This window comes from Malus domestica, chromosome 14 (genome assembly GCF_042453785.1).
Source record: "Malus domestica chromosome 14, GDT2T_hap1".
Classification (NCBI taxonomy): Eukaryota; Viridiplantae; Streptophyta; class Magnoliopsida; order Rosales; family Rosaceae; genus Malus; species Malus domestica.
This window is the reverse complement of record NC_091674.1, coordinates 1025056-1046496: the sequence shown is the minus strand read 5'-3', so window position 1 is coordinate 1046496 and position 21441 is coordinate 1025056. Positions and strand designations below refer to the sequence as shown.

General features: G+C 34.2%; 2 protein-coding genes across 2 annotated transcripts; both read right to left on the bottom strand.

Annotated features, from left to right (window-relative positions):
- Positions 1 to 1827: 1827 nt before the first annotated feature.
- LOC103453914 (WUSCHEL-related homeobox 11-like) lies at positions 1828 to 4280 on the bottom strand. Its single transcript, XM_008393505.4, has 3 exons — positions 3499 to 4280; positions 2367 to 2542; positions 1828 to 2251 (listed from the first exon to the last, which is right to left on the bottom strand). Exons 1-3 carry the CDS (start codon positions 4142 to 4144, stop codon positions 2234 to 2236), a joined length of 840 nt encoding a protein of 279 aa, XP_008391727.3. The 5' UTR covers positions 4145 to 4280; the 3' UTR covers positions 1828 to 2233.
- A 14084-nt stretch (positions 4281 to 18364) lies between these two features.
- On the bottom strand, positions 18365 to 20148 carry LOC103453913 (peroxidase 57-like). Its single transcript, XM_008393504.4, has 2 exons — positions 19650 to 20148; positions 18365 to 19417 (listed from the first exon to the last, which is right to left on the bottom strand). Exons 1-2 carry the CDS (start codon positions 19848 to 19850, stop codon positions 18650 to 18652), a joined length of 969 nt encoding a protein of 322 aa, XP_008391726.3. The 5' UTR covers positions 19851 to 20148; the 3' UTR covers positions 18365 to 18649.
- Positions 20149 to 21441: the final 1293 nt, after the last annotated feature.

The following is a 21441-nucleotide window of genomic DNA, read 5'->3' as shown; positions in this document are numbered from 1 at the left end:
AAAAAAAAAAAAAAAATCAAATTTAGTTAGTATTTTTTATGAGAGGAAACTTTAGAATTGGTCATTATACTTTAACTCTAATTTAAAAGAGTAAAGTTTGGAACTTAATTTTTATTTTTTCTGGATAAGTAAGGGATTCCTAAAGAAACTGAAGGCAAGCTGTTACAGAAGAAATAAAAGTTGCGTATTTTTTCTTGATAAGAGATTCTGAAGAATCTCATATTCACCCACCGACTAACCTCTGAATACATATTTTGGCTGAAAGAAGGGGATACACGTTACGCTAAACACCATGTCTTGTTTGTACATACCTAGTTTTGCTACTGTCGATTGTCGACAATTTAATAGTTAGAATGAGAATGTTTAAAATTTCTTCGATATGTTTGATATTTTCATGGAAATATCCAAAAAGTTAGAGAAAGATACGGAAAGGGGGGTGAAGTCTAAACTTCACATCATATCGGAGAAACTCCTAAATTTGGGCTATAATCGACATATATTGTTGATATTTCTAACATATCGGAAAAATTCTTATATTTCGTCCAAATCAATGTTTGACAATCCCTAAAGTTTAATTTTAAGTTTTCACCATTTTCATCGAAAGCAACCGATATCGATATCCATATTTGATATATCCGTCAATATTTCCACGAATTTGCATACTGACATTTCCACCCATGCATACCGATATTTTAAACATTGGCTAGAATACGTTCTTCTGATTCAAGTTATTTGATTTTTAATCAGTAATTTCAATATCAAACTTGCTACTTGAATTCTTAGATTAGTGAAAAGCTAACGGTTTCCTCTATTTGATATCTAATTTTGTTGTGCCATAGGTAATAGCAATGATTCAGCTCGATATTGAAATTTTAATCGGTTGGAAGTTGATTTTGCTTTGGTTCTTGATTTCTTAGCTTTCCTCAGTTGGTGCTTTCCCACTTGAGGGTGAAGTAGAGGAATTGTTTGAATTAGAGTTCCCAAATAGATTTTTGATCTTTTCACATTTATAAGGGAGGTAATCAAGTAGTTGATGCTCTTCCAAATCATAAGACATCCTCTGCTAGCCTTTATCGTATTATCATCGGGATTATGTGGGTCTTCCGATACCGCCAAGCTATTTTTAGAACATTGGTTGGTGCTGGGGTTTGGTTGGAGTGATACAAGTGGTGGTGGTGGCAAATATCGGGTGTGGTGCAACAACGGTGATGGCAGAGGGCTGATGGTGATGGGGGGTTGGTTGGGGTGAAGGTGGTGGAAGTGGTGGCAGTTGAAAGTGGTGGCGGGTGGTGGAAGATGGAGGCTGTTGAGTAGGGTTGTGCACAGTAGGTTGTGGTTTGGGTTGGGGGGATTAAGGGTAGATTTCATTTCTAAAAAGTTAAAAACCAATGAGGGTTATGAGAATTGAAACTTCATTAAAGGCTATGTTTTTCTGATGAAAAAGCTTTCAAAAACAACTTAGATGGTGCTTTTAAAAGCTGTTGCCAGATTCCATTGCTTTTAGAATAATCAGATGTTTATTTTATCAAACACTTTTTACTGCTTAAGTTTGAAGTTAAACAATATTTCAATGTGAACCAAAATCCTAAACAAGGCCTTAGCTAGAGTACTTGGCCGAGTAATGGTCCTAAATGTCACATTTCTTTATTCTATACAGAGAGGGAAAATGGGGACGAAGGAGATTTGATTAAGCTACGCAACGAGCCAAACAAAATAATCAGGAATCAAACTCACAATCTTTTGAGTTAAACCTGGTATTTCATATTCACAAGTGGAGAAAAATATATTGTGCAAGTCACCTTAAGTTCCACATTTAAGCCACATATATATAGGCAAACCATCTTTGTTGAAAGATATTATGAGTTCAAATTATATCCACGATAAGATTTTAATAAAAAACACACAGCATTCCATAACCTAATATCCATATTGTTCTACAAAAATATGCAAGCTAATATGCTGCTGTCTCATATACGAAGTCCCTAAATTTATTGTGCAATGCTGATGAGGTCAATTTCAGTAATACAATGAAGAAAGAAAGAAGAGAAAAAAGATATAATTTGATTGACCATAAACTATCATGCATGGTATCTAATATATAGATATATTTTTCTAATAATCACACTGTGGGGGTGGGGGGAAACGAAAGACGATAACGAAACCAGAAAAGAAGGCAAGATGATGAAGAAACATGTAGGAAGCTCCCATATTGTAGGTGCAGCTTAAATTGTGCTTAACTTGGTCTTGAAACCTGCATTAACAAAACATTTGGCGACTTAATCAGCAGTATACATAAGAATGTAAATTTATTTATGACTCACGAGAGAGAGAGAGAGAGAGAGAGAGAGAGAGAGAGAGTATTATACCAGGAAATAGCTTTCACCAGACTCCAAGCTTTGTGCCAAGAAACCAAATTCATTGATTGGAAGTGGGAGTCCAGAGGAGTGAACCAAAAGCACATCTTGGCCAAACACGGCTTTCATGTCAAGTGGCCCTTTGGGAATTTCTGTTGGAAACCCATTAATAAACACTGTGATGAGACCTGAAAATAAATTAATGGACCCTTCATGGATTCAGTACTTCTTGTAATAGCTAAGCTTCTTAATTTGGGTTTTGAGAGAGATATGATATTCATTGATGGGTCAAGAACTCATACAAGAGCTAGGATTATTAAAAAACAAAGTGAAGGTTATTGGAGAAAATCTTGCCGGAGCTTTCAACCCGTGTTCAAGGAATAAAGGGCTCACATTAACAAATACATAATTGAAAAAGACATTAGACTCTTGATTCGATTAGCACTTGAGTTTATCATTATTAAATCCTTGAGGATGATTCATTAAACTAATGCAGATGTCCTTCAGGTTTCATAGTGTAAAGATCCAAAAGAACACAAAAAGGCTTTTGTACAAGAAAAAGATAACAGAATCTTAGGGCAAACAAAAGCAGAGAATATTTTTCCTTACATTTAAGTATTACGAAACTTAACGAATATCCTTCATGAATTAACAATGAAGTTCTGCAGATTGTTATTATAATGGAAATCGATATTATTGTCAAACAATAATTAATGTATATGGGGTATACTCTCTTTTTCTTTTTTCTTTTAAATCCATTTCAACTACCTAAAAAGGTTACACTTTTTCATTGCAAAATTTTCTTAAAAGCAATCTGAAACCGAGTGGAAAAGACTGCCACAATAAGAAATTACATGGATTTAGGGAAATCTACAACTTTCATACAATTCGAACACAATAACTTTCACATACTCCGTCGTTCTCATACTAATTGTGAATCTATGGAACTTCAACAGTGTAATATTAGTCAGCAAAATTGAAGACAATTGCTTTAGGAAACTGATATAACAAATTAAACTTGCTGAAGAAATGAAAAACTGATTTAATTTGAGCTCAGATGAGAGAATGTAATTATATAAAAGAGTGCGAATATATAGCTGTACAAAGAAAGTGTAAAAATGAGTGAAACGGTCCATGCAATTACCAGACTGGAACTGCAAATTGGAGGTATCAGAAGGGCCTCCTCCTAACGCAGACGTTACACCGGAGCTCTGCTCGATTTCCGGAAACCCCATTTGACCAGAAACTGGAAAGAACTGATCATCAACGCAAGCAGTACTATGATGAACATCATTATCTGTTATCAGATGATGGCCACAAGACGAAGAAGATGAAGAACCCATAAGGAAATTATTAGGAGAAGCTCCGAAAGCCAAGGGAGGCGCAGTAGCAGGAACACTGCAGCTTATTCCGTACTGAATTTCACCACGCAATTGGTGATGTGAAAGAGAAGCCATTGGATCATTGTTTATATTATTATTGGTCCCTTGTTCAAGGCTTGCCTGCAACTGCCGTTGTCGGCGGCGAGATCTCGACCGGCGGTTTTGGAACCAGTAGAAAACGTTGGCATCCCCAACAGAGCCAAACTTCTCAAGCAGTTTCCTTATTCTCACAGTTTCTTCTTTGGGAGGATTCACCATTCCACTGTTGAAAATTGACTCCAGAATTAGGATTTGCTCTGGCTTCGGTATCCATCTTGACCTCACCGGCTCAGGGCTTCTCTCGGTCGAGCCGTTGCTTGGACTACTACCGTCAGGGTCTTGGCCTTGATGTTGATGATGATCTTCCATATATTCCGTTAGGTCTTGGTCTTTGAAGCTGCTGAAACCTAGGTTGAATGGGAAAACTAGAAAAAGTTATAAAGAGAAACATGAAGTACATATGAATACATAGTAAACCGCTTCAGGGAGGTTTGAGGGGATATATAGGGCTGAAAGAGCATTTGATTGATTATATTACCATAAACGAAGTTACATTATTACCCTTCACAATTTTTTATTCCCGTCGACGAAGAATTAATACTATCAAACAAGAAAATATAGAACAAATAATACTAGAGAGGTCACATGTATACATTTTGATCACATTAATGAATTTGATGCCAGCTGATGTTTTAATAGGAAACTAGAGCATCAAACATGCGGGGCATATGATGGAAGTTGGCAGTGCGTTACTGAAGAAGGTGAGATGAAGGGTGTGCGAGAGATATAACAGAAAAGGAAGTAAATTACAAATGTAAGCAACCTTAATTTGGGCGAGGAAAATAATCTTGGAATTTGAAGAAAACATGTTTCTAAAATGACATAAATCAAATCCTTTGTTTGGATATATAAACATAAAGAGAAATTTTATTTGAACCCATCTAACCTCTTTCTACACCCAACTTACTCCCTTCACCCATATTGTTTTGTATTAAAGAATTAATATCTCTTTAAACCCAAATTTATTACCTAAACAACACTCTCAAAACCAATTCAAAATGTAAAATTATCTTTACACCCATATGCTAATTAGCTTATAACAATGCATGATTGGATTGGGATCAAGATTGAGGTTGAGGTTGAGAATGAGATTAAGACTGAGAGGTGTCAGCTCGCTGTAGGTGTTTTTTCCTGTATCTCCATGCTACTTGAATGCATCTTTCTGCAAGGTCTCTCCAGTAAGGTGACTCATACCTGCCATAAAAACCAAACTTCAACATCAATGTTCTGTCATAAACCATTCCCACATGCATCCTAGACGATTTCTTGCAGACCACGTATGCATATGTCGCCAGTCTTCAATCGTGTATGCATACATGAGATATGAATAGCTTTAATAAAATAAACCTTATGGCTCATTGAGCACATGGTTTGCACAAGAATCTAGAGAAAACATCGGTGAGTTCTTCAATGTCAGCTGCGGCAATCAATGGAAGAGACCTACATGGGTGGACTGCTCTTCATAGAGTCTATTTCAAAGGGAAGATAGAAGTCATTTGAACGCTGCTTGAAAAGGGTGTGGATATGGATGCTAAAGATGATGGTGGATACATCGCGTTGCACTGTGCAGCGGAGTTGGGACATGCGAATGTGATTGAGATGTTGGTAAAGAAAGGAGTTGATGTTGATGCTCGAACTAACAAATGTGTGCCTGCACTGCAGATTGTTGAGTCTTTGCACTACATTGGGATTACTAGGATACTTATTCATAGAGGTGCAACAAAAGACAATAGTAATATGGCACATATCTTGACCCATGCCTCAGTTTCATTTGGGAAAAATCTATGGGACTAGAGGAGGAGATCATCAAAGGAGGAATGAAGAAGAATAAATTGAGTCGAGCTAGAGCTCTTCGTGGGAGCTTCGATCGTTTGATGCCATTGGCTGTTGTTTAGCTAGTAAAGCTAGAACTAATATTGGTGCATTGGTATTTTGATAAACGTAGGATAAATTGGAGGATTTAAAACTTCAAAATCACCATCCATCAATAAAAAAAAACTTATTTTTCTCTATTAGAGCTATTAGGGTTTTAGCCGGAATGAACGTAGGATAAACAAAGAGTGATCCTAGAGTTTAATTATAGTGTTTGGGTTTATTGATAAATTTGAGTTTTATTATTAATTTCATTTTGTACTTAATAATAATTATGCAATAGGGTAAAATAGACAATTAACATTTAAAATTTAGGTTGGGTGTAAAAAGATGTTACATGGGTTTCAATAAAATTTCCCAAACATAAAAAATTTAGAAATTTTATGTGAACAAAAGAAATTTGGAGCATAAATCCGAGTTTTAAATTTCATCTAACTAGTTGTCATTTCTAAAATTATATGAAAGCGAGAGCTTGAAAAAAAACAACCATTTATATGCATCATCACCACCACTACATGACCACTACCATTATCACCACCACCCACCGCCTCATTTGCACATATCATGGCTCAATTGGATTGGCGATTCTAGGTACACATTTAGTTCTGTATTGGCATTTTAATTAAATTTATGTTAGCAAAACATGAAATTTTATAATTTTTCTTAATTTAAGAAAGATCTTAATTATTGACACTTAAAAATAGTCATTGTACTATAAATGTGACACAAATATCGTCTCAGGTGCAAATTCTTTGATTCTTCATAATATATAGAAGAATGTAGAATATCACTTGTAAATATGACACAAATATATAATAACCCTAGCATTACTTATATGATTTGAGTAGTTCAACCAAAATTTAGATACGCTCAAAAGGGTCAACCTTGATCGTCTGGTACTGTAAAAAGAGAGGAAAATATAAGAAAAATAGACTTAACCACTCACATCTCGTATCCCAACTTTTCTAAATAGAGAACTCCAATTACAATAGAAAGTGATATTTTACAAGAAACCCTAAGTCTGATAAACACAAACTTGGGAGTTAGACACGAACTCCTCCACTAGTTGCACACATTCATTGAGGATCGAGCTAAATGGATACAATACAAGCCTTCATCAAATTGTTCACCGACCCCAAAACGGAGGCAACCTTTCAAAATTCTTTAAAGAGAACAACGTGATCAATGTAAATCAAGAAGAAGAAAGCAAGAAATCAGAGGAAGAAGAAGATTGAGAAGTTGAGAAAAAGCAAAGAGAAGCTGAAGTGCTTTTTGTATTACTTTTCTCAATGGGAAAGTTATTACAACGAGTATTTATACAAGAACCTCAACAGTGCACATTCTACATACTCTAACTAACTCTCTAATCTTTTGAGAAGTGGCATAATCTCAGCTATACAATATATCTATCAATCAACTCCTCTCCATTGATCTCTTAATGTTATATTTCAATGGGATGGCCTCTTTGTCGTATATGCATGCATGCAATTCACCAAAAGAAAGTACAAAGCTTTTACATCCTTCCACTCAGCTCCACAAAGCTTTTATTTGTTTATGTGAAATTTATACCGCCTGCAAAAGTAGGGATAAAAACATTTAAAAATATTTGCAAGAGTACAAGGTTGTCGTAGTATAACAGTTCAAGTAAGGTCGTTTTCGCAGGGATTGAATGAATAATTTGTATTTAAACTAATCCTTAGCTAATTATTTAGAACAAAGTTCCAAAAATGTTGATTTTGGAATTTAAAATAATAAAAATGAATGTAAATAAAAATAATTAAATAATTGACAAAGTAAAGAAAGCAAAAGACAAAGGTTTTGGAAAACAATTTAAACATTAGGGTTCTGCGGTCACCATTAACAATCCTACGAAATTGTACCAATTACTTATGAATTTCCACATACATGTTTTGAAGGTTAGGTTTTCCTAATGCATATTGTCCTCGTGATGTTCAAGCGAAAACGTATATCTAACATGCAACCCATCTGTGATGTTCAGATCAAATATAAACATGCAAGACTCATTAAGTTTTGTGAAAACCCTTTGAAAAACCATGCAACCCTTAAGAGCGTGATGTCCGCCTTAAATGAACTTATAATTACTAATCACAAGAAGCCCTCTTCAATTTCAGGGTGATGTTCCAATAGAAATTGCATCAAATTACTTGTCTAAAATCCCTAATGGTCACGAATCACTAAGACAATTAGATAGTTTAATCATGGTGATTAATAATTCAAAGCAAACATGCATCCATTCATAAGCAAATTAATAAAATTACATATTCATGCTAAGCTTCATGGCCTAACCTTAGTACAAGGAATTAGTTACGCATACTCATAATAAAAATTAAAGAAAATATCATTAACTAGAAAAGAATGAAAACACCTTGTAGGTAAAAAGTCAAAATAACGCGTGCCTTCCCCCCCCCCCCCCCCCCAAAAAAAAAACCCTAATGGCTAAAAAGCCTTATTTATACTACTCCAAATTAAAACCCTCATAGAAAAAGTTTTCAAAAAACTAGGAAATAAAATAATAAAAAGATAACTAGGAATTACATTCCTATTCTAACTAGGAAATCTGCCCAGCACAGAAATCGCCACGTTTCTTTTAACCTTCAGGGCTCCAAAACAGACCTAAAGCGAACCAAACTAAATATTAGGACCTTCTCTTCAAGTTCCAAGAAGAGCCCAATCCAAAATCCATAATCTTCCAGCCCAAAAGTCGCAAATAAGCTTTGCAACCTAATCTGCCAGCACTGCACGCTGGGCATAAATTAATTCACCACGATCTGATGCTTCGGGATAAAATTATGAAATTTTGATAAAGTCTTCTTGACAGATTCATGAACTTTCTCCAATTGGAATCACTAAAAAATTTCACCTTTTGATTACTTTATGCTCAAAACAAGTCGCATGTCTTACATTAAAAACACATAGTAAAGCATCAAAATCTCATCAAAATAATAACCAAAATTTAACAAGAATAGGGAATAATATATAGTATAAAATCGACTCATCAGGTTCTACCGAAATGTGCTTAAATTTGTGATAATGATAGCACTCTTCTAGTATATGTGGCTCGTTGATTTTTATCTTGTATTAGAGCCCCTCGATTGGGATCTTGATATTCGGTACTCCTACTTGAGGTGGCGAAGGATTTTGCCTCATGTTCAGCTTCCATCATTTATCAATCAAGAGTTGTCATAGAGCACGCACATTGATGAAATGTTTATGCGTTGAACAGTAAATTTGACGTTCTTAAGAAACAATGGAAACCTATAAAATAGTAGTCTCATATAATTGTGAGTATTTCCCATTATTCTTGAAGGGTTGATGCTCTCGAGACCACCTTTTAATTAGACCATATTTGTAGAACACATGACATTATGGTTGATACTTGAATTTTTTCTTTATATCATTAATGATGATATCCAACTATCAACTGTCGCATAATAATAATATAATTAAAAATATATGATCTAAAAAAAGATCTCCCTAGCATTTTCATTCTTAAAGTGTGTTGAGGTTGATAATAATAATCATCCAAGATAGTAGAAATATTCACTGATATGTTTCCCACAGAGACAAAGAGACATGGTTTATGGTTATAGTTCTACTGTTCATTACATAAAATAGTTGTATGAACTATAGGGGTATTAAGTTTGTTGATGCACAAAATCAGCGTGGACTTTGGTACAACAGAAAGTGTCAGGTTTGTGACCTTCGCTTGGTTGCTTCGATCACTAGTGAAGATAAGTACGTAAATGAATAGGGACAGGGAAGCAAACACAAGATGTACGTGGTTCACCCAGATCGGCTACGTCCACGGAGTAGAGGAGTTCTCATTAATTGTGAAGGGTTTACACAAATACATAGGTTCAAGCTCTCATTTTGTGAGTTCTAGTGAATAGTTTAGTACAAAATGACATTAGAGATTATTGTGGGAGAATGATCCCTATTTATAGATGAGAGTTTCTAGTTTTGTTCTAACATTGACACGTGTCGTGTTGTGATTGACTTCTGATGTTGACACGTGTCGAGCTGTGATTGGCTTCTGATGTCGACACGTGTCGCATTGTGATTGGCCTCCTGGTTGAAGGGAAGCTTTTCTGGGTCCTTGATGGTATAACGTTGACCGGTGCTCAGTAGTTTCGGGATTGGTCAAGTATGGTACAAACAAAGTTAATTAGTCATATAATGAAGCTTTGAGAGAGAGTGATTGAGCACAAATTGAGGTAAGAGACACGGGTCTTAGACAATCAATTCAGGTTCATGCTAGGGCATTCGACTATAGAGGCAATCTATCTCTTTATGGAGATCAATGGAACGATACAGAGATATGCAAAAGGCTTTGCAAATGGTGTTTATAGATTTGAAAAATGCGTATATTAAGGTCCCAAGAGAAATTCTTTGGAGGATTCTAGAGAAGAAAGAAGTATGTGTAACATATATCTAAGAAATAAAGGATATGGAGCAAGGATTGCAGTAAGAACTCATGAAGGACAAATTGAAAGCTAACCATAGGTTGCACCAAGGCTCAAGTTTAAGTCTTTACCTTTTTGTATTAGTGATAGACGAGTTAACGAGACATATTCAAGATGATATTTCTTGGTGTATGCTTTCCACAGATGGTATAATGTTGATAGATGAAACATAGGAGAGAGTAAATGCAAAGCTTAACCTTTGGTGGGAAGGGTTGGTATCTAAAGGTCTTCGCTTAAGTAGGTTAAATACAAAGTATATGGAGTGCAAGTTCAATGGAAATGTGGGTCCAAATAAGATAGACGTGAGGATTGAAGGTTATGAAATACAAAAGAGTGAGCGCTTTCATTATTTTGGGTCTATGTTGAAAAATAACAGAGAATTGGATAGAGATCTCAACTATAGAAAACAAGCTGGATGGATGAAGTGTAATAGTGCATTAGGTGTGTTGTGAGGCAAACGTACGTTACTAAAACTCAATGAAATATTTTTATAGGATGGCAATAAGGCCCGCAATGCTCTATGACACGGAATATTGGCGGTCAAGCATCAATAGGTGCAAAAAATGAGCATAGCAGAGATGAGAACGCTTGGTTGATTGTGTAGGCACACGAGAAATGACAAGATTAAGAACGAGGATATCCGATGTAAAGTAGGAGTGGCCGTAATTGAAGATAAGATGAGAGAAAAACGGTTAAGGTGGTTTGGACATGTGAATTGAAGACCAATAAATGTTTCGGTTAAAAGATGCAATTATGAGACAGAAGCTTAAGGCAAAAAGAGTATAGGAAGATTTGTAAAGATAATTTAAGAAAAGACATGGACTATGGGGAGCTAATGGAAGACTAAGCGCAAAACCGAGCATATTGTCATTTTATAATTCATAGTCAACACCACTTATTGAGATAAGATTTTATTATTGTTGTTGCATACCATATGTAAAGAGCACTGTGCAGTATAAAAGCTTCAATTCCTAGTCAATGATAACATTATCATGATAGCAATAATAATGTTAGGGAATGTATAGTGAATAACGATGAATAAAACATAATAGCCAGGCTAAATAAATCAATCAAAGAAATGATAAGTGATTCGAAATAGTGAAAGGAAAAATTCATCATTTATTAGGAGAAGTTTAAAAGAAAATTCGTGTTAGTATCATACTTGACCAATCTCGAAATTAACAAGCATCACTTAACTTCATACATTTAAGGACCTATTGAAGAATTCGTGTAGAGGTACCTTTATTGAAGCACAAAAGTTTTTCTCCAACCAGGAGGCTAGTCACAACATGACATGTGTCAACATCAGAATAAAGCTCCTAGAGTCTTACATCGGCCGTAGCGGAAGCCAAAGACTCTCCTCAACTATAAAAGAAGACCATTCTCCTACAATTAATCCCAAATGTTATTGTACTCAAACTTATCATTAGGATCACTAATAATGATTATGCTGGAACTATATATTGTGTAAACTCTTCAATATTAATGAGAACTCCTATACCCTCATGGACATAGCCTAACTTAGGGTGAACTATGTACATCTTGTGTTTGCTTTCCTATTTTTATCTCCTTACATAATATCTTCACTAGGTGACCGTAACAACCTTGAAAATGTCATAAACTTGACACTTTACGTTGTTCCAAAGTCTCACTGATTTTGTGCATCAACAATTCATTAGCGTGAGAAATATATAAGGGAGAGTAAAAGTCTATGTAGAATCAATATGCCATTGTATTGTATACGTACTATATACGAGCAAGGTTTGCATGGGAAAATAGCCAAAAGAAAAGGTCAAATTAGTAAAACAAAAGGGATGATAATTGTGAGAGGTGTGCAGTTTGGAAGATGGACAAGAAAACTAAGGTCTGTGAGAGCAGGAGCAAGTGCATGTGACTGAGAAGGGAAGCAACGCAAGCTGGAAAGCTGTAGAAGAAGAAGCCATTAAAGAAATAGGATGAGAGGGAGCAACAGGCCAAATGGATGGTAAAAAAACCGTGGCAATAATTTATTCTGTGACGTTAGACAAACCTAGCAGAGTCTAAATCTTTTTATTTATTTTACATTAAACGAGAGGAGGGTAAGAGGCCGTAAAGGTTGGCTTAAAAATCGAGCACTTTTGGTTTATCTTTGTTGCAATATAATATTAGGGCTTTGAGAACAAAACAGGAACCGACTCTGTTTTTCAGGCGCGGTTTTGTGTCTGTGCTGGCTTTTATGCGTTTTTCTAACTTTTTGTTTTCCAGGATCTGCATGCACTCTTCACTCTGCAGGTTATACGGTGTTTGCTTCATGACTAAGGTTTATTGCTGCAATGTATGAATATTATGATGCTGTCCATTTTACATTCACACTTCCTGATATCCCTTTATTTCTAGATTTCCTGATATACAATAAGGGAGGCTGCTTTAATCAATATTTTTAGTTTGATGTCACTGCCTTTTATCATTATATGTTTCTTGATTAAGTGTCAGATGCATGTATTTGAATAGTTTGTAACTTTAAAAAACCAAGAGCTACACACGATATTGTTTGCCAAAACATAAACTACTAACAATGATAATTGTACAAAGAAAGGGATCGGTTAATATTATTTTTGAAAGGAAGAAAGGCATAATATTTTGGGGATCTAGCTGTTTTCTGAGAACATGTTTGATATGCAATGCTTGGGGATCTAGCTAGTTTTTCAGAAAGGAAGAAAGGCATAAATATTATTTGATAAGAAAACAAAAAAAAAAGTAGCTACTCATCATGAAACACTTACAGTTACTTTCTGCGTGCATTACTGCAAATTACATATTTATATCATCGAATTAAAGATTATATACGAGGAGCATCATACTTCTCATTTTGCACTTAAGTTTGAATTCTTTATTTGTAATCTTTTGAAATGACCATATTTTAATTTAAGGTCATACGGATTATGAACAGAAATTCAAATTCGAGTGCGTAAAGAGAGCATATTTGCCGTACCAAATACATCCACGTTTGTCTGCGCATAATAATTTAGATTAACTTAGGGTAGACTATCACTTAATTATGATGATAGAAAGAAAGAAAATTGTTTGAGGGGCATAGTTCGATATATTTTTTCTTTTGTTACAGTTAAAGGTTTCAAATCCTGAATCTAACCTACTGCCATCAATTATCACACACCCTCACCGCTAGGATAATCCAAGTGGCTTAGTTCGACATTTAATTGAACATTGAAATATACATGATGTTACCATTATGCACAAATTTTTATTCATATCTTATTTATAGTAGTTATGAAGCACTCTTTCCTTAAACAATAGTATAAATGCTTAGGAGGAAGTTAAATAAAAGAAGTACTATAACGATGATGATATAACTGAAATATTCAGCATAACGCGACATCACGTGTATTCCGAGTTCGGAGTTCTATTAATTATTCTACTAAAAGAAGAAAAAAAATTTAAAGTCTACATGGTCATCTAGTTCTTGCTTTACCCAGCAATGGTCGTTGTAAGCTAGTTGGTTAAGAGTACTACTGGACTTGATGTCTCAAGTTTGATTCTTTTTTCTTTATTACTTGTATATATAAAAATTATGATTCATCAAGGAATACAAGAACGTCTTTTAATACATATCAATCAAATTGGAAGAAAATATATAATTAAATTTTTTTGTGTAACATAAGATCGATCACGTGTATTTCGAGTTTATAGTTTTATTTATTACTCTACTAAAATAGAAAGTAGAAGTTAGAACCCCAAATGGTCATACACTTTCTACTTTAATCAATAATGAATTTGTACTTCAGTTGGTATTTTGGTCACTCGAAGGCTGACGTTTGATTCCATTCTCCATATATAGCTTTATAAATAAAAAAAATAAAATATCTACTTCAACTAGGAACACTAGAACTTCTTATATAACTTGTCGCAAAAATTTAGTTTATGAGAAAGAGTCTTCTTTGAAAACATGAATATAATTAATTAAATTTTTTGGACGTTACTGATTTAATTTACTGGATTTGATAACTAGTTCGACAAACTAATAACGATGTAGGGATGCATATTTTTTTGTGTTACATGAGATATCTATTAAACTGTTTGACAAAAAAGAAAAAGATATCTATTAAAATGAAGGTGTCCAACCCAAAAGATCTTTTAAGCCTTCCAAGCAAGACTTCTATCTTCAACATGAGATGACTTATCACGCCTCTTCATGTATGGTGTTTTTATATCTATACTTATGCACAATTTTTATTAGTTGACGTGGAAGCATGTGAGACTATTGGACATACTAATAAAAAAAATTTGGCAATGATATAACATGTTATGATGTGAGTATCTAATATAAAACCAATCGATATATATCGATAGCCTCAAGATTTTGACGTCTTTAAACGCAAGACTTCCACCTACAATATGAAACTCAAAACATGATTTGTCTTCTAAGGTCACATGACTAACATTTTTAAAGGGAAAGGTTATTGCTGTTTATGTTGAGGCACATATTAACCTTAAGGGTTGGTGATGCTGGAGCTTTGGCACACGTACTACCAAAAAAATCAACAAATTAAGGCCACGAATATAGCCTCACCCCATTTTGTGCCACAAACACTGTTGGTTTTTCTTGTAACTGCAGTTAAATTACCCTAATTTTATCACATTACGCTCAATCTGTCATTTCGAATGCAAAATATTACAGTGAAAGCTCATATCCAAAACCCTAATTTTTAATATATTTGGATGGATCTTTTATTTTTATTTTATTTTTGTTAAAACTTTGGATGGGTCCTTTGAGGAAGAATTTTAATCAAATGTGTGTAAACCGAATATATCGCAAAAACTTTATTAAACTGGGACCGAAAGCGCCTAGTTTTGATGGTTTGGTATAAATACACACGTTCACTTTGTCTAATATTCAGTTCATTCAACGGTGAGCATGCAAAACTGGAAAAACTCGAAGGATGTGCCCTAAAAGCAGAACCAGATGCTGGTAGTGGTCGGTGTCTCTTGGAATACCTTTTCTACAATCTTAGCCGTAGATTTTATCCAAAAATTAAAAAACAAAAGATAAAAAGTGTTTTCTACACTATATAAAGAAATTAATGAGAAAGAAGAAAGAAAAACTGAAGCCTACAAGAAAGTTTATTAAATAATTATGTTGCATGGGACTTTGGGAGTTTGGCAGGGTTCCATTTATGTCAAGTTTACAAGGTGGAATTTAGCTAGAATGGGAAAACTGCCAATTTCAGTGACAGCACAAGGAATCTTCACTGTGCTTGTGGGTACCTTTATCGTTCCAAGTACTGTAGCTTTAGTAGTCGCACTGTCAATAGTGAGAAATTAATTTTTACATGTTAAACTCATTCAAATCAAATATTGTCACTATAATAATCAATAATAACGAAATAAAGATAACATATTAAAGTTGATTACTTTAACAATTGAGATACGAAATGATGATGATTTTTTGGATTTTTTTGTTTGGCTAGAATGGTGTGCTGATTGTGAGATCATCTCCCATTGTATAGGCAAACATGTTTTGATGAGCCACTTAGGTAAAAATTAGCTAACATGGTATAGGCAATTGAGTTGGCAGTGCTGCCTACTTCACCAAGAGTACCCAAAACGGGTGATGACAAAAAGAAAGATAAAAGTGAATGTTAAAGATGAAAAAAACTTTTTATATTAACACCCCATAAGATGTTAAATGCACCCCACATTAAAATTTAGTATTAAATAACTTATTTATCCTACCATGCAATGACAATTTTGACCTTAGTAGGTTAAAAAAAAATTATATACACCCAAATCACTTTTAACGTATTATTTATCTTTTTCAACTATCAAAACCCCTCCAACCCTTCATTGTTGAACAAAAATGTAACCAATGAAACTATAAACATGTTGATTGAGAAAAATTATTTTTGACAAACGAAACACGAAATCGATGTTTCGGAACCTTCACATGAGGTAAGACTTCATATTTTTTTATTGTTTTAGTGATTTTGATGACATCGATAATTATTTAATCTTTCTTTTGATGCATTATTGAAGCTTCTATGTTCGTATTCTTCTTTTAGGGATCACAAGGATTACATGACGAATTAAACACCTAAAATTACCACCAAATATTAAAAACAGACGACATAGGTTTTAATGGTGGAATTGAAAACAACCCACATATGTTTTAAATCCCACGCAGCAACTTTTGTCAAAATTCCAGTTGACATTTTTTGTCCAAATTGAATGTGGGGTGTATAGAAAATATGGGGTACATGTAGAAAATGTAAGGTGTATATTAAGAATATGGGGTGTGAGGGTATTATGAGGAAGTATGCGAAGTGTATTAAGATAATTTTTAATTGAAAAAGAAAATGTGGGGTGTATTAAGTATGTAGGGTTTATTCAACAATTTGTGGGGTGTTGATATAATAAGCCATGAAAAATATCAAAACATATTTTCCCACTTGGTTTTGCATTGTTCATTTAGAAAGGCAGACTTTTTTCATGAAGTAATTAAACCTACTTTGGTTGCCTATGTATTGTTCATTTAGAAAGATAATTATGCTATAACCCGGTGGTGGTTGTGTTGTGGGTGAGAAAGGAAGTAGGCTCAAATTAGTTGTCAATGATGTCACTCTAGGTCATGTTAGTCCAACAGCCCTTTTAAAAAGCCCAATATACGTCGACCTAAACGTTTGGATGATATAGTCTCAAATTTGGATAATTTTATTGTACTCACAAGATTTATTTGGATATTTTTTTTGTTGCACACTAGAACAAATGAATTCTGAAAGAAAGCGTGTTTACGCAACTTGAACCATTTTTTTTCCGAGATGAAATGGTGGCACCTTGAAGATTCTTTCTTCCTCCTCTTGCTTGACACCTTCCCGTCATCTTTCTTAGCCAACTCACATTTCTTTTAAGCCATAACTCACATGTTTGAGACTTCAATTTGAAATTTGATTTTGGGTTTTGAAACTTGAGAATTTGATTTGCAATATGAATAAGACGACTTAAGATCGATTATGGATGATATTCAAATGAATATTAAAAAATTGAACAACACTTGTTATGAAATTTGTACGTCGAAGACACTTTTTTTGCAATTTGAAATTTGATTTTGGGTTATGAAATTTGAGAATTTGATTTGCAATATGAATAAGACGACTTAAGATCGATTATGGATGATATTCAAATGAATAGTAAAAAATTGAACAACACTTGTTATGAAATTTGTACGTCGAAGACACTTTTTTGGCATAGGGTGAGATATCTGCAATTTTTTCATGAACAAGGCTGGTCAATAAGGCCGGTCCGTTGATTTGAAGGGCCTGTGCGGGAAAATAAGTTGAGGCCCTTCTTCTATAAAAAATAAAAATAGCACCTAATTTTGAAGAACACAAAGAACAAAAATCTATTGCCTTTCAAATTTTCAATAACAAGCACGAATACATTATTTTCTTTTAAAACCCAAAGCATAAAGACATGAAAGCTTTTTTTTTTTTTTTTTTTTTTTTTTTTAAGGGTTAGAGGCTAGAGCATGAGGAAAGAGAAAATTTGCATTTCTTTGCACAGGTTTGCTGGTTTTTATAGGTCGTAGAGGCCCATTTTTTGTTGATTATAGAGGTATTTTTTACTCCAATTTGTCATTTTTACAATAAAAAATATGTGTGTGGCCCAAAGTTACGCATCTTCTTCTTCCTCGCACCTGCACAACCTCCCAACCCCCTGCAATTTTTGTCAGCCGAAAACCTTTGGTTCATCGGAACCCTGTGCAGTCGCACATCTCGCACTTTTCAACATTTATAGGAATCATACGCCATATGAAGGCAAGTATTATCCAATATGGATATCAAGCTCAAATATATACGTTTGGAGTAATCTAAATAGAGTTGCAAATTAATTTACAACAAAGGAAAAAACCCACTTAATAATAAGTCAACAGCATAAATCAATAAATATTCATTTTAATTGTAGTTTTTTCTTCTTAAAAAGCGGCTCGAGTCAATTAATAGATGAACAAGGCTGGTCAACAAATTGCATGTGTTCAATATTCTTGTAGATATGGTGTTGAGTTTCCATCCATGCTACCTGGGTTCAAAACTCTCCCTCCCTTGAATAATTGTAATAGTTTCGAATTCTGACCTTAATAATAATAAGGCTGGTCAACAAAAAAAAAAAAAAAAGAGAGAGAGAAAAGAACATGCATTTTCTTATTTTATTATAGTTCGACTTCGATACGTTTTTGTCCATTAATACATGGTCGCCACTAGTTCTAATACATAGATATTCTGAGATTTGCTTATCCATATGGCATAATTCCTGTCACCTCATACATGATTGCCACCTCTGGCTAGTAGTTATCAATCATAATCAAACAACCATGCACAACGACTTAGTAAGACTTATTTCTTCAGATTCTTCACAGCAAAGAATATTGAAACTAATTAACAATTAATTAGAGCCCTCTTAACATAATTTAGTTCTTTGACTTGGCAGGATTAAAAGCCCTACAGTTTTTCCTAATTTCACCCGCATTTCCAACCAGAACCTGGAGACTCCCCATCTTTAACATAGCAGTTGCAAAGCTCTGACTGAACCTCACGCCGTTTGATGCAAATCCAGAAACAATACCAGCCGTAGATGTATCCGAAGCAAGCTCTTGGTCAATCTGCAACACACCTCTTTTCAAAAGAATCTGGTTGTAGAACTGGTTATCAAAAGTGGAAGATGTGTTTTGGTCCAAAAATGTAGTGGGGTTGTTACTAGCTGCACAAACTGTGCTCAACTTTGAAACCAAAGCTGGATCCATTGAAGGATCAGGAGATCCTGACCCTTGAAAATTTGAGAGCCTATCTTGGAAAAAATTACAGTGGGCAAAACCAACCGTGTGTGCACCCAATAGGGTCACCATGTCATTTAGGGTCATCCCTTTGACATTGAAAGATCGCAATGCCTGAGATACTGAAAATGATGGACCGGGCAAGTTAACGTCGGTAGGGTTTGATACGAGCCCGTCACGGCGTCCTGTTGGAGCAGCATAGTTTGGCCCTCCTGCAAGAACCACTGAATCCCGGGTTGCTAGGGTTACAATATCGGCACAGGATACAGTTGAAGGGCATGCAGCCTCCAGGCTTTTCTTGATCTCGTCAATAAGCTCGTATCCTCGTACAGTCAAGTTTGGCCCTGCCGATTTTTCAGATGACTTCTTTTTGGTTGAATCTATAAGTATGGATGCATCACAGCCCTGCAATATGCATAAAAGTGCATTGGTTAATTGTTGATGAAACGAGATATTGATTGAATATCGAGTATCAATCTACATTCGAACACATAATAAAAATTGTATTACACTTACATTTTGATCCTGACTGTTAATTATTAAAATATCACCTAAATTAAGAAGAAAAATAATTTCTCGAATTAGAAGTACATATTAACAATAGAAAAGTGTGTTTTAATGTAAGAATGTAGCTTACCCTAACAAAGCAGTCATGGAAATGCATGCGAAGCAAGGCCCCAGTGATAGATGAATCAGTTGCAAACCGTTTCTGCACAACTTGACGTATGATTGATTCAGCTTGGGGGCAGGTAGCATTATAGAAATTAACCCTAAGGTCAGCCACTACAAAAGGAAGAAGAAAGAAAAGTGCTAGGATCGAAGTCTTAATGATCTTCATCTCAAATGTTTGTCTCTCTCTCCAAAATTAGTAATCGAAAGGAGAGCAATGATAAGGATCTGATGTTGATGAGGAGTATTAGTTTATGAAAACATTAGGATGTAGAGGAACATTTATAGAGGGAAAAATACGAGTTATAAACTGGGATCATTAGCTGGAGTGCGTGAAAGATCAAAGGATTGAGGTATACAAAAGTAAGAGAACAAGGTTTTTGAAGAATAATTTGGATGCATGCAAAAAGGATATGTACGTTGAAAATTATTTCTGTATATGTTGAAAGCCACACAATTTTCCGCGCAAGGACAAACATAGGTGACAAAGCTAAATATAAAATAGCAAATTGACAGAAAGACTACAAAAAGTGACAAAAGTTATGTGTATATAGACACTACAAGTAAGAAATATTCTTTTTCACATGATGTGTTACAATTTTATTGTATATATAAGCGTTATAATTGAAATTCATTCTCTTTATCATTGTCTAAATATCATTTATAGAATTATTCATTCGATTATGAGAACATTTAGTCAATTCATATAAATATAATAAATTGACGGTTCATCATAAGTATATTATTTGTTGCCATAATTGTCGAACTATCTGACAAATATAGATGGCTAAACAGTCTTCAAAATAAATGAACTTTTCTATAGACGATCTTTGATAATCATAAAAAGAATTAACGATTTTAATTATATATTGTGTATGCACAATGAAATGATGTCATGTCCTCACATAAATAAGGACTCAGTATATGTTAGGAAATAAGTTTTGTTCCTATGTATATATCCAAGTTGGTATATAAAAACAACGAGTAAGCAATTATCTCCCGTGGTTCTATAGTTCCTATCCAGGAAATTTCCCTAGCTAGAGTCCTCTCGTCTAGAAATGATGGGCATTTGGCTTTATAGGAAGCATTGCGGGACTTGTTAGGAATTACTTTTAAAATGAATGAAAGCACATTTAGAGAAAATGTTTTTGAATTCACTTTCATTTTTACTAAGGATTGATTTCAAAAACATTTTCGTCAAAAATATTTTCAATTATTTTAAATAAAAGTATTTTCAATCGTGCCCGTGATTGTGATCTGACTTTATAACATTCATTTTCTTGTTAGATAAAAACGTCTGGATCAATTTATGTATGAGAGGATAATGATTATGAAAGACAAGAAAGGCTGATCATGTTAAAAACAATAATGGTGATGTTTGTTGAGACGTGACCAAAATTGATTTAGAAATGCAATATGTATATAGTTTAGCAGATCGCCCTTTTTCTTGAATTTGGTCATACGAAGACGGAACAGTGAACGGCGATAATTGGTCATTGTCAGATTCATATATAAGGATTTTGAGTTTCTCAATTCTACAATGATAATGTTTGGTAAGAAGCCATTCCTCCTTCGATGTGATACAAAATGAAAATCGAAACGATTTATTTTTTGTATCATCATTTAAAAACAATCTTAAAAAATAATTCATTAAATTTGAAGATTATTTATGTATTTATGCATTTCAAACAAATTCACGATTATGATAACAATGATGTCTATACGGTATCCAAATAAGATTAATTTTCTAAAAATAATCT